Source organism: Mirounga leonina, unplaced genomic scaffold, assembly GCF_011800145.1.
Source record: "Mirounga leonina isolate KUSES-001 unplaced genomic scaffold, KU_Mleo_1.0 Mir_93, whole genome shotgun sequence".
Lineage (NCBI taxonomy): Eukaryota > Metazoa > Chordata > Mammalia > Carnivora > Phocidae > Mirounga > Mirounga leonina.
In genome coordinates this window covers 47,367,801-47,393,534 of record NW_023270854.1, presented here as the reverse complement: position 1 = coordinate 47,393,534, position 25,734 = coordinate 47,367,801, and the positions used below count along the sequence as shown (strand labels likewise).

Genomic DNA, 25,734 nt, shown 5'->3' with positions numbered 1-25,734 from the left:
ACTCAGTCGGTTAAGCGTCCCACTCTTCATTTCAACTCAGGTCATGATCTCAGGGTCATGAGATGGAGCCCCATGTCAGGCTCCATGCTCAGCAGGGAATCTGCTTGAGATTCTCTCCCTCTGCCCCTCCCCTCCACTCACACACTCTCTCTTTCAAATAAATAAATAAATCTTAGAAAAAAACAAAAACAAAACCTCTCTGTCCGCTTCATTTGTCCTCTCTTCAATGAATCCTTTCCTCATCATCTCAAGAGCCCAAAGTAACCTTTTTCTCCTTGAATTTCCTTTAGTTCTGTACCTCTGTAATTCCCTTCTCACTTTCAATTGTATAGAACATGTTTAGGTAATATCTGGTCTCTCATTAGGCTGCACTTTTTTTTAGATCACTGTCCCTATCTTAATTTTTTTAAGATCCTCCATAGGAGGTAGTTTAGCAACTTCACATATTATAGATAGCCAAAAAAATTTTATTTACTCAATGAAGGAAAATATGTTTAGATTTATAAACCATTAAATTATTAACAAATCTTTAGAATATGATTGACTTTCTTTAATAGAGATTAGTCATTTACTGTGCTCTCTTAGATATTCCTCCTAGTGAAGTACATGCTTAACCAGTGACATCATACTAACAATTTATAATAATTTTGTGCTGACTGAAGTAGAAATTGTAGCCCAAAATTGAGTTTCTGATTTCTAAATTAAATAAACACAGACAGGAAAATTTAGTCAAGGTAGATTCAAACAAATACTATTTCAGTGGATATATTTAAATTACCGATACCATAATTATGAAACAGAGTATGACTAAGGAAGAAAATTTGACTTAAATGTGCTTATGTTATAAAAATTATACTGCTATTCAGTGTTATTTTACTTTTATTATCAGATTTATTTCAAGATAAAGGTCTTTTACTAAAATGGTATTTGAAATTAGTAGGACTGAGTAACAGATGGAATGCTCTCTTGACCTTAGTATGAATAATTACCTGTACTCCCCAGTATATGAGGTACTTTTTCTTTTTTGCCCACAAGCATAAAATAAAATTACCAGTTAATCAGTTACATGAACTGGCACAATATGTGATGTAGTAATCACTACCTAGTAACAGATTAGTCTTGCACAGTAGCATTAACTCTAACATTATGACTTAGAATTAGAAACCCTAATTTCTCCATAATTATTGATATTATTGAAAAAGCCTACCATACATGTTAACATATGTGTATTATTATACACATATAGGTATAATATGTATATTATTATACACATATAGGTATAATATGTGCTTCTTTTTCCTATTATATTTAAGTGAACGAAAAGAATACTCTCCAGGAAGAAAATAAAAAGCTTTCTGAACAGCTGCAGCAGAAAATTGAGTAAGTATCTTTCCTTAATTGCAACAGAAAATTGAATATTTTCCCTCAACTTCTCTTCCTTTATTACACTTAGCTATACAAATTGAGGATATTAAGAGTTGCACATTTCATTTTAAAAAATGGTACAGGGCGCCTGGGTGGCTCAGTTGGTTAAGCGACTGCCTTCAGCTCAGGTCATGATCCTGGAGTCCCGGGATCGAGTCCCGCATCGGGCTCCCTGCTCGGCAGGGAGTCTGCTTCTCCCTCTGACCCTCCCGACCCTCCCCCCTCTCATGCTCTCTCTCTCTATCTCATTCTCTCTCTCAAATAAATAAAATCTTTAAAAAAAAAAAAAAAAAAAGGTACAGTTTTCTGCAATAATATAAAGAAAATTATTTTGTGTTTTGGGAGTATACATGAAGAGTGTATATGTATCTGTTAGGTTAATGTATACATAAAGAAAAATTTTAATGTAAAACATTTTAATTTCTATAATTATTTATTTGAAATATTTATATTTTATTTTTTTAAAGATTGATTTATTTGAGAAAAAGAGCATGAGCAGGGGGCGGGGATTTGCGGGGAGCCCAAAGTGGGGCCCAATCTCACGACCCTGAGACCATGACCTGAGCCAAAACCAAGAGTCAGATACTCAACCGACTGAGGCACCCAGGCGCCCCTGAAATACTTATTTTTTTTTTTTTTTAAAGATTTTATTTATTTATTTGACAGAAAAAGACACAGCGAGAGAGGGAACACAAGCAGGGGGAGTGGGAGAGGGAGAAGCAGGCTCCCCGCCGAGCAGGGAGCCCGATGCGGGACTCGATCCAGGGACTCCAGGATCATGACCTGAGCCGAAGGCAGTCGCTTAACCAACTGAGCCACCCAGGCGCCCTGAAATACTTATATTTTAAATAAATATTTGAGTTTTGTTACCTTTTCAGCCCTGACCCAAAAGCTTCATAAAAGCAATCTGAATAAGTTTTTCCTCTTACACACTTTTCAGGCCTGAAGAACTTCTTCCTTTTTCTGTTCCTCTCCCCCCCCATTTCTCTTAAAGAATAAAAATAATAGGGGCACCTGGGTGGCTCAGTCGGTTAAGCGTCTGCCTTCGGCTCAAGTCATGATCCCAGGGTCCTGGGATCGAGCCCTGAATCGGGTTCCCTGCTCGGCCGGGAGCCTGCTTCTCCCTCTCCCTGTGCCCCCCCCCCCCCCCCCAGCTTGTGATCTCTCTCTCTCTCTGTCAAATAAATAAATAAAATCTTTAAAAATAATAATAACTTGTGTTCTATATACCTGTTACTCTTCTTTGTGCATTATGTTTATTATATCTAATCCTCACTATGACTCTTCAAGGTAGTTTTTATTACCTCTGCTTTTATAAACAAGGAAGCCACAGTTCACAAAAGTCAAATAACATGCTATCGTCTCACAGCTAGTAGGGTAATAAGTTTGTAACTCCGACCCCTATCTTTTGATTTAAAGGCCTCTGTTTTTTCCATTATTCAACAGTATCTCAAAAAAAAGAATCTGTTTTTCTGGATATGGTCTGACTGTCACAGAGCTATGGCCAGTTCTTAGTTCCCTTTATATAAAGCTTATGAAATATTTTTTTAAGAGTTAGGATTCAGGATAGTCTTAATGGTGTTATAGGGCTCTTAAAGATTCTATTGCATTTGAGTGGACATCTACAAAAACTTTGGTAAACTATGCAGGTGTGACACATTATTATGGCTTAGAATAGTTATTGTCTTATGCATAAACACATCTTACAGGTGGAATTAAGATCCTTAATGGAATATACTTTTAAGTAGTGTCTATCCAATAGGATTTTGATATTCCTTCCATGTTATCAGTCCACTAAATATTAGCAAAGGAAATTTTGAGAGGGGGGTGATAGATGAGGAAAGCAGTCTATAGGATCAGACTGAGATTATCAAACATTCACGTATGAAAATGTCAACACTTTCCAGTTTTACTCCTGTTGCATGTTGAGGTAAGGCTAGAACATACATCCACAATCTCTTATATATGATTCTAAAACCCAAAAGTTGTTTTTTTTTTTAAATGGTATTCACAACCTAACCTCACCTCAACTCACAGGATGCTATTTATATGGTCCTTATCGATCCCATCTCATGTGAGCATTCCTGTGCTTTGCTGTAAAGATGGCAATGTGCTTGACTACAGGATGATGCCTCGGGCTCCACTGGGGCTATTATGTAATAAGCTGTATATGCTCCGTGTTACCCTTCATGTTAAAAAAAAAATCTGAATTCCGAATCACATCCGGTTCCAGAGATTTCAGATAAGTGATTGTTGTGTTTTGTAAAGTGATTTACATGTAGCCTATGGTATTCTGAACACCTCAGCCTTGATATTTATGAATACCAAAGATAAACAAGATAATGAGCATGTAGAGGTTAATACAGAATTAGAGAGGTGAATGCCTCCAAAGCAAGGCACATAAAAGGAATAGAAACTGGATAATGTCATTTGCTTGGTGAAATATGAATTCGAGTTCATTCAAACTAATTCTAGTTTATTTTTAGTGTTCTAGAAGTCACAGTTTTTTCTGTTAAAGCTCACTGGTATTTTAGAAAAGAAATAAAAGCTAAAGTTTGAAATTACAATAAAGATTAACCATATAGATGTGCTTGAAAATATGCATCTTTTATTTCAGACGTGTCTGACTCAAAACAGTGTAGGGGCTTATCTAGTGTGTCTTGAAGTTCTCTTCTGAAATTTAAGATAGTTGTTCTCATAAGCCAACCTCTTTTGTAGCTTGCTCTCCTTAAACAAATTTACTTTTGCTTGGCAGTTTAAAAAAATGGCAAGTATTATCTTTTCTTTGACTACCCAAACCACTGTAACATTATGCTATTAGTCCCTGAAATTCCTCTGAACTTTAGAAAAAACATTTGACTTATACCTCTGCTTGTTAAATGCAATAATTCTGACCTCAGCTGGTTTTGATGTTACAGATAACTTATATGGTAGGACAGTTATTTAGTGACACTATAGTAAGAAATGAATTCAGAAAAAATTTGCTGTTATAAAGTTTTTTAAAAATGTGTGTGTGTATACATACACATTTATTCAACTCTACCAGTCACAGAAAGCAGTAAGCTAAGTGTTGAGGTCATGGCTCTTTCTGTTTTGGGAAATGGATGTACTGGATCAGTGAAGGTCAAAGCACTCAAGGACTGTAAGATTAATTTCATTTTCACTCTTTTCCAAACTGAATTCCTTATATAACTTCTTTACTAGCCATTGTTTGAACACTTCTACTATAAATTTAATCTCTCAAGCCTGTTTAATTTTAGTGAGATATTATTAGAAAGTTCTTTCTAAGTTTGTGTAGAAATCAGTCTATTTAGAGGTTATTTGTTGATTCTGATTTTGCCAACTGGGAGCATCTGGGACAAGTTCTATCCCCTCTTCTACTTCGCATTCATGAAGACAATTGTCAGGGCCCTCCTGAGTCTTACTCTTCCTTAGGGAAATTATCCTCTGTTCTTTAACTGTTCCTCAGGAGGCATTTCTTCAAGACTTCAAAGGACCATTTCTCTTTAATGTTTTAGTTTGTCAATATCCTAATTAAGAACTCAGTATTCTAGGGGCACCTCCTGGGTGGCTCAGTCGGTTAAGCATCCATCTCTTGATTTCGGCTCAGGTCATGATCTCAGGGTCCTGAGATCGAGCCCCATGTTGGGCTCCGCACTCAGCAGAGAGTCTGCTTGAGATTCTTTCTCTCCCTCTGTGCCTCCTCACCACACACGCACTTGAGCACACATGTGCACTCTCTCTTAAAAAAAAAAAAACAACTCTGTATTCTAGGTGTGGTCTGACCAATAGGGCAATCATGCCCTCTCCATTTTTCTGTATCTTTTTACTTATATTAATGTGGTCACAGCACATAAATATTACTGGTTGTTCCTTATTGGGCTTACTGTGACTAGAACCTTGAAGTCAGAGTCTTTCCTATCCTCTACTTGTAGATATGTTGTTTTAGATAAAAATACAGGACTTCAGAGTCATGGCTTCATAGTAGGTTGTTGAAGAAACCTTATACCATTTAGCCTGCTCCTTCATTTTAAAAGAAGAACACTATTGATTAAATACTATTTTCTGGGAATTGGACTATATCTTTACATATATTACTTCCTTTTCACAGCTTTCCTACCAAAAAGGAAGTGGGAAATTACAGTACCATACTTTATAGATATGGTAACTAAGGTTCAGAAAGGTTAACTGACTTACCCAATGTGACTGATAAGTGTCAGACCAAACATTTGAACCCAGGTCTACCTCACTTCACAGTTTGTATACCCTTTCTTGTAGTTCTGTGCTAAAGCATCTTCAAAAGTTTACCTGCCTGTGTAGATGGCAGAGCTTGGATTCTCTCTCTTCTGATTCAGTTCAGTGAGGCTTATAATCTCTCATTTAACCTGTTGTATTTTGTTTTGTTAGATTTTGGCCCATTATTCCAACCCCTGGGGGTCTTTCATATGTTGATTTTTTCCTGCCATGTATTAGGTTAGCTTTTATTCTCAGCTTTATGTCTTCCGCAAATTTGATGTGGAATCAATTTTGATTGATTCCATCAATCATTAATAAAATGTTGAGCAAAATCAGACTGAGGATGGAGCCTTGAGGCATACTACTACATATTTCTTTCATTATCATTCTTCAGGAGATGATACCAAGAGATATCGCATGCCTTCCTGAGAGAGCTACATATACAATAAAACATTCCTCAGAATTAAAAGTAGTCTTACTTGAATTATTCATATTATAAACTTATACTGGTTCTAAGAGATCACTAGTTTGTATTTTAGGGATCTTTTCCCTTTTTTTGGATATCAGAATGTTTAAGTAAACTTGATAGCTATAACTGCTCATTGAGTTTAAACTATGTTTTAACTAAGTTCTTTAGAGAAGAAAAGCTGAATGTTAAAAACTTTTTTGTAGATTCTTTACAGAGGGAGACCCTGAATCTTTATAGGTCTTGAGAAAAAACAACTAAAGTTGTTTTGAAAGGAATTTAAGGGAAGGCCAACAAATAAAACACAAAAAAATTTTACCCTTTTGCTGGTAGAAAAGTAGAAGAAAGTTGACCAGTGTGCATAATTAACTAAAGCTACAGCATGAACTTTTAATGTTTCTCAAAAATCAGGGAGACCCAATGCTTTATAGAAGAGACTTGGTTAATACATAGAAGTTGTTTTGGGTTTTTTTTTCCCCTTTTATGACAAAAGCCAATACTTGTTTACTTAGTTTAGACACCTCTAATTAGATCTAGAGGTTTGGGGGGTTTTGTTTTTGTTTTCTTTTTGTGATCCCCACTACTTATAGATTGACTCTTCCAGGAATTCAATTTCTTGTGACTCATTCATGTTCCAGTCATGAATTTTCATGACTAATAGGCAGATAGCCTGTGACGTTATTAGTTAAAGCAAGGTCAGATAGATTTCACACTCCATTAATTTATAAGGCTTTCTCATATGACCTTAGCTTACTTTGTTTTTACAGAATAAGACAGTTAAAAGTAGATATTAGCTCTAAAGATTTTCCTCAGTATAGAATATAGGATTATAGACTACAAGTAAATTGATATTATCTAGGAAATTAAGATATAAATCTGTTAGGAAAAATTAATCTTGTAATTTTTTTTAAATCTCTGTTGGTCACAGTTTATAAAATTCTCATTGCTTTTTGTTTGGAAATAGTATTACAGACTGATAATGAGTATAATAGATAGACTGGTTTTATCACATAAAGCCTTAAATGCCTGACAGACTGGTAAGAATTGGCCAATAAGGTCAGTAATCATTTCACATGGGTAAGTCAATTGAGTTCAAGTTAATTAACTATTTACTCGATAACCACAATTCAGTCCAAACCCAGTCTTTAGGTGCCATTGGTCTTGAATTGAGTTGGGCTCGATCTCTCCGCACTCTGCTGAGTACGGAGCCCAACATGGGGCTCGAACTCAGGACCCTGAAAAATCACCTGAAAAATATCACCTGAAATCAGCACAAATTTATTTTTCTAATGGAATCTGGGAATCTCTCATATTCATTCATTCAACAAATATTTATTGAGCATGTACCAAGTGCCTACTATTGTAGACACTTGATGCATCAATCAACCAAAGATTCTTTATCCTCCTAGAGCTTACATTCTGGCAGGTGAGCAATAGACAATTATATTCTGTGTTTGAAAGCCATAAATACTGTAGATAAAGTAAACAGAGCAGAATAACAAGGAACAGGAGGACCTAAGGTATGGGAAGTAGGTTACAATCTTTTTTTTTTTTTTTTTAAGATTTTATGTATTTTAGAGCATGAGGAAGGGAGAGGGGCAGAGGGAGAGAATCTCAAGCTGTGCTGAGCACAGAGCCAACGTGGGGCTCAGTCTCACAACCCTGAGATCATAACCTGAGCCAAAACCAAGAGTCCAGTGCTCAACCAACTGAGCCACCCAGGCACTCCAGGAGGTTACAGTTTTAAATAGCATGTTCAAGGTAGGCATTGATGAGAAAGTAAAACTTCAGCAAGGACTTGAAGGAAATGAGATAGCTAAGTGATATCTGGGGGTGAGCATTCCAAGCAGATGGAAGAGCAAGGAACCTAAGGTGGGCTTCCTTGAGGAAGCAAGGGTGAGTGGAGTAGAATATAATAAAAAAATAGATCAGAGAGGTAATAGGGGGAGGGGGACAATTAGATCATTTAAAAGACTTTGGCTTGTGTTTTCAGTGAAAGGGGAGATATGGCAGGTTTTAATCAGAGGAGTGACACAATATGACTAAAGTTTTAGTAGAACTTTTCTGACTATGTGTTAAGAGTAGATTGTAAGGGGCCTAGGTAGAAGCAGTGGTGGAAACTCAAAGTGTGAATCCTACTTGTAGTCAGTTATTAGTCTCAGGGTCTATACTAAGGATAACACATTGGGTGCTTCTCAGTACTGTCCTGGGAATCTGGCTGCCGGGATTTAGATCCTGCTTCTGTTACTTTATTTTTTAGAAAGTGACTTAACTTCCATATCTTCATTTTTTCATTTTTAAAATGAGAGTGATATTAATAGCACATACAGTTGTAATAATTAAACTGATGCATGTAGCACTTCGTGCCTAGCAATATAAACCTCCAACAAATGTTGTAGTTATCATTGTTAGTATTATTCATCACCCTGTATTTGTCATTTGCCAAGTCATGTTGATTCAACTATCACAGTATTTAACCTTGGCCCCTTCCTTTCCATAGCTATTTTCAACATTCTAATTCAAACCCACAGAAACTCTTGCCTGGACCATGGTAGCCACTGCCAAATTGATTCCTTGCCTCCTTTCTTTCTGTCCCAGTCCGTGTTGCAGTCTTGCTGCTCGATTGTCACATTACTTCCATGCTCTAAAACCTTAATTTACTCTTTTCCTCTTGTTTTCTAAATTATGCACACACTTAATCAAAGCTGTTGTTCATGTAGTTCCAGCTTGCCCTTCCCTAACACCAGGTGCAGAATATTGGATGCCTTTTATTCAAATGTGTGCATCCTCTGCTCATTTTTTCTGCCATTTGAAGTTCTTTTCATTTCACCTCAAGGTACCCCAACTACACTTTGTACTTCACTTCTCACAAGAGTATTCCCCACTTGGTACTCTAATCATTTGAATAATTCTCTAATTTTTGTATTAATTAAATGCAAGGGATTAGGGGCACCTGGGTGGCTCCGTTGTTAAGTGTCTGCCTTCAGCTCAGGTCATGATCCCAGGGCCCTGGAATTGAGCCCTGCAACGGGCTCCCTGCTCAGTAGGGAGCCTGCTTCTCCCTCTCCCACTCCCCCTGCTTGTGTTCCCTCTCTTGCTGTCTCTCTCTCTGTCAAATAAGTAAATAAAATCTTTAAAAAAAAAATGCAAGGAATTACATCTTTTACAGCTTCATACCTGTGTTCTTTTGTAAGTCCATACTAGGGATGTTTTAATAAATATTTGTTGAATTAATTTTCTTTCATTTGTCATTATTTGCCTTAGAAATGATCAGCAGCACCAAGTGGCAGATCTTGACTCTGAGGAAAATGTTATTCCAGATTCACCAATAACAGCCTTTTCATTTTCTGGCATTAATCGGCTACGAAGAAAGGAGAACCTCCATGTCCGATACATAGAACAAACACATGCCAAACCGGAGCAGTCTGTGTGTACAAACGGTAAGGATTGGAGTTTTATTTTAGTTATCTGTTTTTGTATAAAAAAGTTTTCTGCCATGGTGAGTTTTTCTGTTCTTCCATCTAGTAGAAGGAAGATAACCATTGTTAGGGAACTTACGTCACAACTGTAAGTTTAACTTCCATTGTTGAGGTGACTGGGAAGGCATTTTCTGCCTATGTTGTGTATAGGCATGCATTACTTATCTGAATATGTAAATGCCCAGCATTTTATAAATGTAGTTTATAGGTTTTTCTCCTTTTATTTAAAAAATATGCCTATGTCTATATCTGAGTGGGATTAGAAGGAAAAAGGGAAAGGAACTTAATGTTAATTTTCACCTGTTGTGTGCCAGGTAATACACTGAGTGATTCGAGTACATTATTACCAAATTTTAATTCTTCTGACAGTCTTGGAAGGTAGCTGTCAGTATCTTCATTTTATAATGAAGAAAGGTTTTGCTCTTTGGAGGGGTTAAATAACTGACTCAGGGTCACCTGTCAAGTAAGTAGATGAGTCAGAATTCTAATACAGATCACCCTGGAGCTAAATTTTTATACTTTCCATGTCTTACCACAGCTACTCCTACCAGTAGCTTTAACTGGCTGTTTTTGTTATAACTTGTAGCAATTGATGATAACCAAGAAATGGCTTTCTAAAGTATCTACTTTGTGGCTTATCAGTGGCATATTTCTACTTCCAAGCCCACTTACCATTTCTGCTAAATACTTTGGAACTGCCTTTGCATATAGCCCTGAAATTTATCATGTGATGTGATACAATGATTATTTCTTTTAATATTGATATGAAATAAATGGTAAAGACTTTCATTTTTAACCTAAATTGTTTGTAACAAGGAAAGCATTTGGAGGGAAGGGGTGTGCATATTTCTAGAGATAATTTAATAATATAAATAAACTGTTGATAGTAGCTATGCCTTTAAAATAATAAGTAGATCTTATTCTTTGATACTGGAAAATTAGCACTTTTTTTTTTCCATTTTATATGAGCTTGCATCACCCTCTAGTGGAAAACAAAAGAACGGTTATAAATCTTACATTTAATTAGGAACAAAAGTAAAATGCAAGATCTTGAATCTAAAATGAACTTTCTTTGGCCTTTTAGTCTGCTATCTGACAGAATCACTACAGATAAGCCTCTACATATTGGATCATGTTTAAATCTATCTGTCAGAATACCTAAAAAAATCACAGCAGTTTTCTTTATAAGGAAAGTCTTTTTTTATATCTTGTATAACTGTTTCTGGTTTATTTCTTCATCATATGAGAATAACCTGTAACTGTTTTAAAACTTAATTTGTCTGTTTTAGTCTTGCTCGAATCATTTTTACTTGGAATCTAAAATTTTGGTTATAAAATATAAGATCGTTTTTGAGCCATGCAAATTATTTTAAAACATTTAAGGACTACTTGGTCTTCTTCCCTTTCTAACTACCCTTGCTTATTTTAAAGTTTAGAGTGCATTATAATATTTTCTAGTTATAATTAATAAAAGTCTATTTCCCTTTACTTTGTCCTTCTTTTGGTTTTCTTTAAATAAAATCCTTAAACATTGGAATGGTTTCTAGTAAAGCATGTTTGGTATTTCCTTCCAGAAAATAAAAACTCTAAAAACAAAGATTGTTGAGATATATGATGCGGTATTCATTTTAAATGAGCCTACTGATTTGCAACAAATACACAAGGAAAAGAGGTGTTAAAATATTAGAACTCTAGGGTACTTAGGTCAGAAGAAGCTTATCTGTTCTAGTCCTTTCTCTCCCACAGTCTTAACTTCCAGCTTTGTTTCTTAGTGAAACTAAAAGAATGAACTTCTAGAATATGAAAATTTTATCAGTAAAATAACACTTCTAATGCACTTAAAGACAAGTTTGTATTGGTTTATTACGTATTTTAGTATTTTGTATCATAATTGTTTATTTATATTTAATCTCTTTTCTCCCCTTAGAACTGAGAAAAGTTCCAAAGTCTTCAAATCATCCACAACATAAACCTAATGGAAGTGAAATTCTAGTGGCTGACACTTGTGATCAGAGTCAATCCCCAGTGGCTAGTAAGCAACATACTTAGATTTCCTTTATAAGTTTAAAATTTGTGGTTACTGGTGGGCAAGAGTGGCCAACAGTCTGAATTAGGCAGTATTTTCCATATGATTTTGTTTGTATTATTGGTAAATAGCAGTCTTTTTCATATTGGAAAGTCATGTTATCCTATTATTAATTCATAGTAACATCCCTATCCATATTAATACACATTGCTAATTATTTTAAGTAAACAAGCCTTCCTGTGCTTTATTCATTCATCCAACAAATACTTGAGTGCCTACTGTATACCAGGCACTGAACAAAACAAAGCCCTTAACCTCATAGAGCTTACAATCTAGTTGAGGGAGAAAGAAAATAAATACATATTAGGTAGAAGCAAGTGTTCTAAAGAATAATGCTGGGTAAGAAGAATATTAGAGGGCTCCTGGGTGGCTCAGTCGGTTAAGGATCCCAGGGTCCTGGGATTGAGTCCCGCATTGGGCTCCCTGCTCAGCTTCTCCCTCCACCCTTCCTCCCTGCTCATGATCTCTCTCTCACTCGCTCTCTCTCTCAAATAAATAAAATCTTTTTTTTTTTTTTTAAAGATTTTATTTATTTGACAGAGAGAGACACAGCGAGAGAGGGAACACAAGCAGGGGGAGTGGGAGAAGGAGAAGCGGACTTCCCTCCGAGCAGGGAGCCCGATGCGGGGCTCGATCCCAGGACCCTGGGATCATGACCTGAGCCAAAGACAGACACTTAACGACTGAGCCACCCAGGCGCCCCTCAAATAAATAAAACCTTTAAAAAAGAGAGAGAGAGAGATACTAGAAAGCCTCACTTTAGAAAGTGACACTTGAGGAGAGATGTAAGGAAGCAAGGGAGTCATGTGGATATGGGGGAAGGGACACCCCAGGTAGAGAAGTCAGAGCACAAAGGCCTTGGGACCAGGGTGTTGTCTGGTTCTTTATGAGGAACATTAAGGAAGCCTCTGTGGCTAGGGCCGAGTGAGTGAAGAGGAGATTGGTTTGGGCAACTCTGTTCTTTAGAGCTGCTGTTTACTAAGAGGAAAGAGACTAGGAGCGTCAGGTTTACAGAGTGGGAGGTGGGGATAGGGGTGGTTAGAAATCAGAAGTTTGGTTTTGAGAATATTCTGAGATGCTACATAGACATTCAAATAAGATTTTGGATGAGTAATTGGATGTGTTTAGAGAGGTCTAAGATAGAGATATGAATGGAAATTGTTAGCATGTAGGTGGTATTAAAGCCAGAAAACTAGATGAGACTACCAAGCAAGTGAATGTAGAGAGAGAAGAGAAGAAGTTCAAGTACTTAGCTCTGGGGTGCTTCATTATATAAAATAGTGATTCTCAGCCCTTTTTCTTACCCCCACCCTAGCCTTTGTAGACATTTTTTTCCCTAACCACTTTTCCATGGAATTTCACTACTACAGATATACTGTATGAGTGTATGTATATAAGTGCTTTATCCATAAAAAGACTGTTTTGCCTTCAGAACCATTTTTCACCTCCTTAAAGGTGGTATTACAGCTGTCTAGATGGTGATTTAGAGGTTGTGAAAATGAGGAGGAACCAACAAAGTGAGCTGCCAGTGAGATAGGGGCACCTGGGTGGCTCAGTTGGTTAAGCGTCCAACTCTTGATTTCGGCTTAGGTCATGATCTTGGGGTCTTGGGATCGAGCCCCTCATCAGGCTTTGTGCTCAGCAAGGAGTCTGCTTCTCTCCTTCTCCCTCTCCCTCTCCCTCTGTTTTCTGTTTCTGTCTCTCTCAAATAAATAAATACATCTTTAAAAAAAAAAAAAGAACTGAGATAAAGTAGTGTCCTTTAAGCCATGTGGAGAGAGGAGGGAGTGGTCAACTGTGGCAGACAGTGCTGATAGGTCAGGGAAGATGAAGACTGAAAATTGACCATTGGATTTGGTCACATGCAGATCATTGAGTGTTAAAATTCGTAACACGAATTGTTAAAAGTGTAATGGTATTCAGTTAGACTGTTGCATGTCAAGAGAAGCTAGCAGAGTAAGCAGAGAGAATACTTGTGAACAGGTACTTCAAGGTGTTTTATGGTAGAGGGGACGGGAGAATGGGACAGTAGCTAGAAAGTGGGTCAAGTGAGGATGTTAAAAGATAGGATATTATAGCATATGCAGCATATTTTTAAAATTTATTTATTTGAGAGACAGAGAGCAAGCTGGGGGGTGGGAGAAGGAGCAGAGGGAGAGGGACAAGCAGACTCCACTCAGCGAGGGGCCAGACACAGGGCTCGATCCCAGGACTCTGAGATCATGACCTGAGCTGAAACCAAGAGGTGGACGGTCAACCAGCTGAGCCACCCAGGCGCCCCTGCACAGCATATTTTTATGTTGGTGGAATGGTCAAGTACAAAGAGAGAAATGAATAATTCTAAGGAAAGAGAGGGAACAGTTACTACATCCGTGAAAAGGTGAGAGGAGATGAGATGCAGAGCCCAGTTGAAAGGGTTGGTCAAGGTTAATCACATTCATTTAATGTGAGTACAAAACTTATGCTCTAAAAGCTAACAAGTCATTTCATAGTTGTGTGTGAGACAGAGAGTATGTGTACATGTGTATAGACAGACTGTCTGGCAAAGGGTCCTGGGGACATAACACTGAGTGTGGCAGATCCTTATTTGTCTACACTATGGAGCCCTTTCTCGTCTGCTGCTGCCAGGACTTTGCTCCCTCAGTTGTCCTCCTTTCTTATATCTCCACCTTCTCTGCATGTTTGTTCTTTTCAATATATGCATATGTTACCTTCTATCTTTTAAAAATAACCTCTCTCTCTCTCTTTTTTTTTAAGATTTTATTTATTTATTTGACAGAGCGTGAGAAGGAACACAAGCAGGGGGAGTGGGAGAGGGAGAAGCAGGCTTCCCGCTGAGCAGGGAGCCCGATGCGGGGCTTGATCCCAGGACCCCAGGATCATGACCTAAGGCTGAAGGCAGCCGCTTAATGACTGAGCCACCCAGGCGCCCCAAAATAACCCCTCTCTTAATTGTCTCCATCCTTAGCTACAGCTTCTGTTCAAAGCTGAAAAAGTGGTCTGTGTTCAGTAGCTCTTCTGTATTATCTCCCATTCATTCCAGTTGAATCCAGTAGGGGAAGAATTCCACTCTTCACCTCTTCACACCCCAGCGAGAGAAAGAGAGAGTGAGAGATCCCTCACTGGCCTATCTGGGCTTATGTCCTACTATAGTTACATCTTTTGCATTTTGATTTCCAGCAATTCACGTATCTGAACCCTTACACATACTTAGAGTCCTTCCCTCTGTCCCTGGGCCCAGGTGACCTGTCCAGGTCCTCTTGTTCTCAAGGGGTCAGCTTAGGCATCACTTGCTATAGCTTTCCCTGATAACCCAAGGCAGATTTAGGAGTTTTTCCTTTATGTTTAAATCACTCCTTATGTACCTTTAATGTTTATCACATTTTATTGCAATTCTCTTTTTTACCTTTCTGTTTCACCTGTATCAGCCCTTAAACTCTTTGAGGACAAGAACCTTTTTTTCTTTTCATCTAGTGCCTAGCACAATGCCTCAAACATAATATGCGCCCCATAAATACCTGTTGATTTGTTGAAACTCTGTACACATAAAACTTTGTAAAATACTTGAACACAGGTGATTTCTGTATAAATATGTTTTAGCTTTAATCTTGAAAATTATGCAGTGTTGAAAATCTCCTCCACAAAGTATGTTTTCATGAAAGATACTATAAATATGGTTTTATATTCATGCCATATCTTAAACTACAAGAAATCCATCACAATTACATATGATTTTTTAGGGTTTTTTTCAGTGTCAATAAGAAAAATAATCTGCCCATTGCATTCCATTCATTTAGGAAAAATAGAAAATCTTAGCTGAAAAAATTTGGCAAATGTAAATGCTAGATACCTGCAATTTATTGCCATTTATGATAGATATTTTGGACTTTTTTGCACAGAATTTTTAAATTGTCCAGTGCCATCTATAAAGTGGTTCTTTGAGCCTCTTTTTTTCCTTTTTTGTGTTTTTCAATACATCTCATTTCTGCAATTATATAATTGTGGGTTTTTTTTTTTTCTTATTTAGAAACACATGGAACAAGCAATTGTCCTACTGATAAGTCATCTTTTAATTTAGCTACAGTTGTTGCTGAAACACTTGGATTTAGCGTTCAAGAAGAATCTGTAAGTAATTGTTTAGTTTGGTGATAATATGAATTAATTGGTATCCTTTTAGGTCGGTTTTTAGAGAATTGAGCAAGAGAAAAGTTATTTTATCCAAGGATCAAGGGATAAAGGCCTAGAACAAAATTGATATGGTTAGAAAGGCCCATTTATATTATCTGTCCCAGCATCCCAAAAACCTGGAGTCTTCAGAATTCTTCGTATTATAGGCTGTGGGTTGAATCAAAATTTAGGGAAGTGATGGTGGCCTGGAGGGTTTGGCCAACCCTTCCCTGCTTCCTGTATCCTCCCTACCCCTACCTTGTTTTGTCTTACTGAAGACTTAAATCTTAAGGTTGGTGTCAGAATTTATTGGAATTTTTCAGTAGCTAAACTGGAGTTTGTTTTGGAAAACAGGCTGAATTCTTGGGACTGCTGTAGATGCTTTAGTTTTTTGTCCTTATATGTGCAATCTCATTCTTAGGGATTGGGTCAGAAATTGATCCCATGAATTTCTTTTCATTTTTTTAGTACTTCCTTACATCAGGCACATTCACTTTTTTTCCTTAAGTGATCCCTAAAAATAGAAAACTTACTCTTCAATTTTAAGTTTTATTTTGATGCAACTTTAAAATAGTATTCCTTTGCTTTAGTCAGTAAATGTATATTTGCTCTTATAAAATTGTCTTACTGTTAAATTCTTAAAAATTGAATTGATTTTTCATTACATTTGGATTTTGTTTTTGTTCTTTCTAGTTTTAAATCACTCTTCAAGTGGTAGTGGGTAGTTTTTAACCTTTGAACTTCAAATGTGTTTTAATGGTTTCTAATTCTCTCCTACCCATAAACCTGACAAGTAAGTAGTTTATATATTAAATATATTAAGGGAGCTGATCTCTAAAGACGTGCTGCTCAAGGTGTGATCCATAGGCCAACGGCATCTGCGTCACCTTAAAGTTTTGTTAGAGAATCTCAGACCCCACTCCAGACCTACTACAAGAGAACTTGTGTTTTCACAAGATCCCCGGTTGACTTGAATGCATGTTAAAGTTTGAGAAGCATTGCTCTCTAAAGGATTCTTTTAAATTCATTTCCTATCAGCATAAATAATTATCTTTATTCCTTTTGCCTCATCTTAATGTGTTTTGGAATTGGAGTTGATGGAGTTTTACATACCAGTAATAGAATGTACTTATGTAGAATAGTAAAATATTGATGGCTTTCTCTCTTTAAACTTAAAAGTACTTCATATTTTCTTTGTGTGGTGAAATGCACATAACATAAAGTTAACCATTTTAAAGTCTACAGTTCATGGCATTTAATACATTTACAGTATTATGCAGCTACCACTGCTCTGGTTCCAAAGCATTCTCATCACCCCAAAATAAAACCGGTACCTGTTTAACATCCAATCCTCATTCCTCACTACCCACAGCCCCTGGCAACCACCAGTCTGCTCTTTGTCCTTAAAGATCTACCTATTCTGGATAATTCATATAAATGGAATCCTACATTATGTGGCTTTTGACAAAGTCTGGCTTCTTTCACGTAGTCTTTTTTGGGGTTCATCCACATCACAGAATATATCAACATTTCATTCCTCTTTAAGAATGAATAATCTTCCATTGTATCTATGTACTTTATATTTTACTACTGAAGGAATCTCAGGGTCCCATGAGCCCTCTTGGTGATGAACTCTATCAGTGTCTAGAAGATCACAAGAAACAACCTTTTGAGGAATCTGTAAGAAACAGTGAAGACAGTTTAAGGTAATTTGGGGCACTTTGGTAAAAAACTTAGACTATTGGTGAGATCTCATTACAGTGAGTTCTATATAATCAAACTGTTTCTGTCAGCATATAGTTTGTCATTCTGGTTGTATTTATTTATTTATTTAATTTGTTTATATATATATAAGCTTCGATGAATTTTCAAGATTGTGTTGCATCTCATTTACTAATTTCAGAACATCCACTAATAATATATATATATATATATATAAGCGGGCTCCATGCCCAACGTGGGGCTTAAACTCAGGACCCTGAGATCAAGAGTTGTGTGCTCTACCAACTGAGCCAGCCAGGAACCTGTATTAATTTTTATTTTAAAAAATATCTTTCCCATGAGGTGCTTGGGTAGCGAAATCAGTTAAGCATCCTACTCTTGATTTCAGCTCATATCATGATCTCAGGTCATGGGATTGAGCCCCAAGTCAGGCTCCATGCTCAGAAGGAGTCTGCTGGAGATTCTCTCTCTCTCTCTCTCTCTCTCAAATAAATAAATATATAAGTCTTTTAAAAATACATGTGTTCCCCACTTTATGATGAATTGAGGGCCTTTTGCATTACTATGGAGAGATATTATTTTTTAGGTTCTTTCTGTACTTCTATCAAGCATTATTTAAGAGTTTCCAGCCTTGTTCCTCTGCTTCTATAAAGACCCAGTCATCCCTTCTGTGTTTGTATTTCCAAAAACTAGATGTTATATAAAATGCATCTATAAGCTTCGATGAATTTTCAAGATTGTGTTGCATCTCATTTACTAATTTCAGAACATCCACTAATAATACCTATATTTATGTATTGTCTTGCTTTTTAAAAGTGCTTTTGGTTTTAGATGCATTTATCATCTTTAATTTGTCATCAAAGTAATTCATTAAAGTAGGTTTTATTACTCCTATTTAGTCGACAAAAATGCGGCTCTACAGAGATTAAATGCCTTATTTAACACCACATAGCTCTTAAGGACTAGAGCCGGAGCTCTTACCTATTCCACATCTTCAAACTTAAACCTAACGCTCTTTCTACTATCACAGCTGTCTGCTCTGCTGCAGGCAGGCTGGCTCTTAAGTTATGTTCAGTTCTGTAGTAGAAGGATTTTGTTTCTTGAAGTTACTTATGAAGAGATTTCATATTAACAAAAGAATATGGGTCTCCAGTGGAATTTATTAAAATACGATTTTCTTATATAGTGAAGTTGTTTAAATTACTTAGGAAAAATATTTATGGATAGGAATATCAAGGTATTGAGATAGATTTACGGTATCATTTTCCTCTGCTTTTTGTCAGCCAAATGAAGAAAAGCTGACAACTCTACCCTATTTCAAATGTTGGTTAATCATCTGAATCTAATACATGGCTAAGACCCTTACTATTAATAATTCTATATTAGTGTAAGTTTTCTCATATGCTTGTCTTATAATTTTTACCCTATTTCTTTAGTAGGAAGAAAGTTTTACCACTCCTTGTTTTTTTTAGATTTTCAGATTCTAAGGCAAAGACTCCTCCTCAAGAAGAATTGACTACTCGGGTATCTTCTCCTGTATTTGGGGCTACCTCTAATGTGAAACGTAGTTTAGGTTTGAATACAAGTTTGTCCCCTTCTCTCTTAGAGACTGGGAAAAAACTTCTGAAAACAGCACCCTTCAACAACACTTCTACTTCTAGATCAGAGAAAACTAGATCAAAATCTGAAGATAGTGCCCTTTTCACACATAATCTTGGGTCTGAAGTGAACAAGATCATTAGCCAGTCATCTTCAAATAAGCAGATGCTTATCAATAAAAATATAAGTGAATCCAAAAATGAACAGGATGGTTTTGACCACATTAAAGATGCTGTCACTGATAAAGACAAACATGCAGTACCCCTGAAATCACTGGGAGGCAGAACATGCAAAAGAAAGAAAATTGAGGAAGAAAGTGAAGATGAAGTTAGCTGCCCCCAAGCCTCTTTTGATAAAGAAAATGCCTTTCCTTTTTTACTGGATGGTCATTCTTCTGTGAATGGAGATTATGTGATGGATAAACCTCTAGATCTGTCTGATCGATTTTCGGCTATTCAGCGTCAAGAGAAAAGCCAAGGAAGTGAGACCTCTAAAATCAGATTTAGGCAAGTGACTCTCTATGAGGCCTTGAAGCCCATTCCAAAGGGCTCTTCCTCAAGCCGCAAGGCCTTGAGCGGGAGCTGTGTGTTAACCAGAGATTCCCCAGAGGAGCCCTGTTTACAGGAGTGCATCCTCCAGTCCTTGGGTAAATCATCTCCAGATAATAAAACACCATTACAAATCAAGGAAGAAAATCCCATCTTTAAAATCCCTCTACGTCCACATGAAAGTTTGGAGACCGAGAATCTTTTCGATGATGTGAAGGTTTGTGTTAAATGTTCAAGTATTTTTATTAAAATCGTTGTTCATTATTTCATCTAGATGCTAATAATTCTTTCTATTTAAGGGAACTGATTCTCATGAGCCAGTAAAAATAGCCAGGTCAGTCCGTGGAGCATGTGAACTTACATCCGTTCTTCAGTTAAATCCATGTAGAGTTGCTAAAACAAAGTCTGTACAAAACAGTCAAGGTATGTTTACTATAAATAGTATTTCCACTCTTTTTAAATGATCTCGAGTGTTACACAATATACATTCTTTGGATATATTGAATTGTTTTAGGAAAAACATTTCTTCCTGCATATTTCTGTGCTTATGGGATGATTCTCACTGGTTTCATTTTGCATGTGATTTTCCTGCTCTCATGCTTTTTGAAAAAATGAATTGAGGTCTTTAATACCTACTTTTTAGGTGATTTTGTGGATTACCTATTTTATGTAATTTCTTATTTTCTTCGCAAAAGCTTTACAAATTTTAAACCATGTGGAGTTTTAAAATACATAAAGTAAAATTTTCATCATCCAAACCTTGTTCCTCACCCCACAGGTAGCCTGTCCTTTTTCTTTGCATTTACATATGTATAAACATATGTATATGTACATTTATGTGGGTTTTTAACTTCTTGCTTGAAAACCTTTTTTACTCTTAATTAATAGGTATGTTAATCTTTTCATAATTTTGCTGTGTTTAAAATGAGTCTTTTTGTTTTTTGGCCACCAAATATTTCTGTACTTCCTATGTAGTATTTTTTCTTTTATTCTTTATTGCAAAGTTTTTCCTTTATTCTGGGTTTATTTTCCTTTTTTTCCTGAAGCACATTCTTTAGTGTTCTTCTGTGTTCTTCTAGAAGGAAAGAGTTTCAGTCTCTGTATGAAAACACTTTCTTCACTCTCATTTCTGATTTTTTTTACATTTTTGGTTTTGGGGTTTTTTTTCCTCATGGCTGCTCTAGGGATTATAAACCCTACCTAACCTTTCACAATTTACTTAAAGTTAATATTATGTCACTTTGTGTTCTGTGACTGTGCTTTATGTAGTTGTCATGCATGTGCACATACATTGAAAACTCCTTCAAACAATGTTACAGTTTTAACTTTCTTAAAACAATTTTTGATATAAAAATCACTCATTAAAGTGTACAAGTCAGTTGTTTTGTATACTCAGTTGTACAACCATTACTGTAGTCTGAGTTTAGAACATTTTTATCGCCTCAAAAAGAATAGTACCCATTAAGTTAATATCCAAAATATGTGAAGAACTTACACAACTCAATACCAAAAACACAAATAATTCAATTTAAGAATGGGTAGAGGACCTGAAGAGAAATTTTTTCAAAGAAGGCATATGGATTGCCAACACACATGAAAAGAGATTCCACATCACTAATCATCAGGGAAATAGAAATTAAAACCACAATGAGATGTCACTTTATACCTGTCAGAATGGCTGAAAGCAAAAACACAAGAAATAACAGATGTTGACAGATGTAGAGAAAAAGGAAGCCTCATGCACCATTGGTGGGAATGCAAATTGGTACCGCTACTGTGGAAAACAGTGTAGAGGTTCCTCAGAAAATCAAAAATAAAATTACCATATGATCCAATAATTCCACTACTGGGTATTTACCCAAAGGAAATGAAAATACTAATTCGAAAAGATACATGGACCCCTATGTTTATAGCAGCATTATTTACAGTAGCCAACATATGAAAGCAACCCAAGTGTCCATAGATAAATGAATGGATTTAAAAAAGATGTGGTTATGTATATACAGTGGAATATTACTCAGCCATAAAAAAGAATGAAATCTTGCCATTTTGCAACAACGCAGATGACCTAGAGGATATAATGCTAAGTGAAATAAGTCAGACAGAGAAAGACAGAAACCATATGATTTCACTTATATGTGGAATTTAAGAAACAAACAGAAGAGGCAAAACCAAAGCAGACTCTTAAGTACAGAGAACAAACTGATGATTGCCAAGGGGGAGGTGGGGGGGTGGGAATGAGTGAAATAGATAAAGGGGATTAAGAGTATACTTTCTTGATTAGCACTGAGAAGTGTATAGAAATGTTGAATCATACTGTATATCTGAACCATATATAACACTGTAAATTATATTTGAGGAAAAAACTTTTTCTAAGTAAAGAACAATACCCATTAGCAATCATTCTGCATTCCTCTCCCCTCTTCCCCAGTTCTAGGCAACCACTAACCTACCCTCTGTCTCTGTAGATTTGCCTATTCTGGTGTTTTCATATAAATGGAATCATACAATATATGATATTTTGTGACTTCTTTTATTTTCACTTTTTTCACTATTATAAATAATGCTTGCTATGAACATTGATGTACAATTTTATGTAGATGTATGTTTTCATTTTTCTTGAGTTACATATAGGAGTAGAACTGTTGGGCCATATGCTAACTCTCTTTAACCTTTTGAGGAACTATGTGTTTTCCAAAGTGTCTGTGTCATTTCACATTCTCACCAGCACGTGAGGTTCCCATTTCTCCACATTCTCACCAATACTTGTTGTTATCTGTCTTTTTGATTCTAGCCATCCTGTTGGGTGTGAAGTATTATCTCATTGTGGTTTTGATTTGCCTTTCCCTGATGGCTACTGCTGTTGAGCATCTTATCATGTGCTTATTGGCCAGTTCCCTTCTTTGAAGGACTGTCTATTCAGATTCTTTGATCATTTTCATTTGGGGTATTTGTCATCTTATTGAGTTGTGAGAGTTCTTTATATGTCCTAGATACAACCCTGTTAGCAGATAATGATTTGCAAATCTTTTTTCCCATTCTGTGGATCCCATAACGTTTTAAAGTAATAAGAATGTTTAAAATCCATTTTAATTGTACTTTTTTCTCCTTACTGAAGATGTATCCTTTGAAAATATCCAGTGGAGCATAGATCCAGGAGCAGACCTTTCTCAATATAAAATGGATATTACTGTAATAGATACAAAGGTAAGTTAGAAAGTAAAACCAAGGCCCATGTGGTTTTTCTAGTAAGTTGTTAGTCACCCTCCTCCCCTAACTTATTCTGTGACCTTAAGATAATCACATACCTCTTAAAACCTGATTTATTTATTCAGAAAAGAAATAAAAATGCTTATTTTTCTAACTTTATGATATTTTTGAAAGGGTAATAATACCTTCTGACTTTAAAGGCCTTAGCTGGGACACCTGGGGGGGGTCAGTCAATTAAGCGTCTGACTCTTGATTTCAGCTCAGGTCATGAGATCAAGCCCCACGTTGGGCTCTGCACTGGGTATGGAGCCTACTTAAGATTCTCTCTCTCCGGGGCGCCTGGGTGGCTCAGTCGGTTGAGCGTCTGCCTTCGGCTCAGGTCATGGTCCCAGGGTCCTGGGATCGAGCCCCACATCGGGCTACCTGCTCAGCAGGATGCCTGCCTCTCCCTCTCCCACTCCCCCTGCTTGTGTTCCCTCTCTCGCTGTGTCTCTCTCTGTCAAATAAATAAATAAAATCTTTAAAAAAAAAAAAAAAAGACTCTCTCTCTCCCTTTCCCCCTACCCCTCCTCTTTCTTTCCCTCTCTAAAGAAAAAAATTTTAAAAAAGGCCTTTGCTGGAAAATATTATTATAGTTCTAAAATAATGAAAAATGCTAGTTACATATTTTAATAATTATATATATATATTTCTTAAAGATTTATTTGAGAGAAAAAGAGCAAGCACGAGTCGGGGGAGAGAGGCAGAGGGACAAGCAGACTTCTCACTGAGCAGGGAGCTCGACGCAGGGCTGGATCCCAGGACTCTGGTATCATAACCTGAGCTGAAGGCAGACACTTAATTGACTGAGCCACGCAGGTGCCCCTTAATAATTTTATATTGTATCAAAATAATTCATCATATGCCTTGATTAACTTTAAAAATAATGTTACCATCAAGAAAAAAATTCATTTTCCTAGTTGGCTATTTTTTAAATACTGTGTATTTCTTTAAAAATTAAAATTCTGGGTGCCTGGGTGGCTCAGTCAGTTAAATGTCCAACTCTAGATTTTGGCTCTGGTCATGATCTCAGGGTCATGAGATCGAGCCCTGCATCCAGTGTGAAGCCTGCTTACGATTCTTTGTCTCCCTCTCCCTCTGCCTCTCCCTACCTCTTAAAAAAAATAATAAAATTAAATGAAAATTCCTAGTGGAAATAACTCTTTTGGCTTGTATTTAGGTTCTACATAGTTTGAGAAGTTCTCTTTCACTTGGGAGCATATCAATGAAGTATTTAACTTGTTATAGTATGAAATTTGTTGTGTGTACACGGACATTCATTACTGTGAGACCAACTGGAGGAGAAAGGGAGGAGAAGCCCAGGGAGTTCAGTAGTGCACAACTCTCCCTTCCTTGACATCAGTCTTTCTTTTCATGGGCTTGAGAGAGGATGCTTGTATATTGAAGCTAAAATGTTTTACAGGCAATAAAACCTAAATCTGTATATTCTTAAGGTAAAAATAAATATAACTTCATGCTACTGAAATGTATACTTAAAATATGGTAAAAATGACAAATTTCATGCTGTGTATATTTTACCAGAATTTTTAAAAAGTAATATATAAGGCCATGCGGGATAATTGTTAAAATTTTTGAATTTTTAAATATTTAGGACGGCAGTCAGTCAAGACTAGGAGGAGAGACAGTGGACATGGACTGCACATTGGTTAGTGAAACTGTGCTTTTAAAAATGAAGAAGCAGGAGCAGAAGGGAGAAAAAAGTCCAAGTAAGATTTGATTTCTTTTTTTTATTTAATAAAAATGTGGAAGGAAGTTTATAGTTATACCATTGCATTGATGACCACAAGTTACCTCTTCACCATAAACCAGGTATTTTTTTTCCTCTTCTGATAAATAGATTTCTCTCAGTAAAGCTCAGTTTCAGTATTTCAAGGGAAAAAAATCTTTAGCCAAAATCTTTTTTTTTCCAGGAATAATTCAAATTGTTTCCAGGATTCAGCAAACCACAGCCAGCTGCCAGTTTTATAAATAAGGGTTTATTGGAACACAGCTTCACTTATTTGTTTATGTGTTGCCTATGGCTGCTTGCATGGTACCACAGCAGAGCTGAGTAGTAGCTGCAGACCTTATTGGGCCCACAGGCCAAAAATATTTCCTGACTGACCCTTTAAGAAAAAGTTTGCTGATCCCTGGTATTATCCCTAGATAATTTTTTGTAGAAGGGAATCTTGAGAGTCCTGTTTTAGAAATAGGAGTTTGCAAAGCAATTTGATAAGGTGAAAAGGGGAGAGTCTACTGAGAAGTATTTGTATAGACTTGTAAATTAGCAGTAAACTAAGAATAATAGTGTATATGCTGAGTTACCCTGCCATATTCTGCTTCTACAGAAAAGGGGATTTGGCCTTTTGTGGTAACAGACTATTAATTCTTCATCTAAAGTCTTGATTTTCCAAAAGAGGCAGGAACAGTGGAAGGATTTTGGTTGGCACCACCTTAGCAACATCCCTAACTACAGAGGCATATGGCATGAGATCAACTAGCCCAGGAAAGTGTCACTTACACTCTTATGTTGAAGGATTAGGACCTGCCACAGGGTTGCAGAGCCAAAAGCAAGGACATTTTCTTTTTTATTTTTTTTTAAAGATTTTATTTATTTATTTGATGGAGAGAGAATGAGAGAGAGAGCACATGAGAGGGGGGAGGGTCAGAGGGAGAAGCAGACTCCCTGCCGAGCAGGGAGCCCGATGCAGGACTCGATCCAGGGACTCCAGGATCATGACCTGAGCCGAAGGCAGT

At 36.6% G+C, this 25,734-nt stretch overlaps 1 protein-coding gene across 3 annotated transcripts in view; it reads left to right on the top strand.

Annotated features, from left to right (window-relative positions):
* The window catches only part of RBBP8 (RB binding protein 8, endonuclease), a 90,459-nt gene that overhangs the window by 45,754 nt on the left and 18,971 nt on the right, over window positions 1–25,734 (top strand). For all 3 annotated transcript variants that reach the window (XM_034996195.1, XM_034996196.1, XM_034996197.1), the window contains 9 exons: window positions 1,314–1,380; window positions 9,392–9,567; window positions 11,534–11,638; window positions 15,720–15,817; window positions 17,456–17,565; window positions 19,054–19,945; window positions 20,028–20,151; window positions 22,847–22,935; window positions 24,590–24,704. In XM_034996195.1, coding sequence (XP_034852086.1) covers window positions 1,314–1,380; window positions 9,392–9,567; window positions 11,534–11,638; window positions 15,720–15,817; window positions 17,456–17,565; window positions 19,054–19,945; window positions 20,028–20,151; window positions 22,847–22,935; window positions 24,590–24,704 — 1,776 coding nt within the window. The remainder of the gene's footprint in view (window positions 1–1,313; window positions 1,381–9,391; window positions 9,568–11,533; window positions 11,639–15,719; window positions 15,818–17,455; window positions 17,566–19,053; window positions 19,946–20,027; window positions 20,152–22,846; window positions 22,936–24,589; window positions 24,705–25,734) is intronic.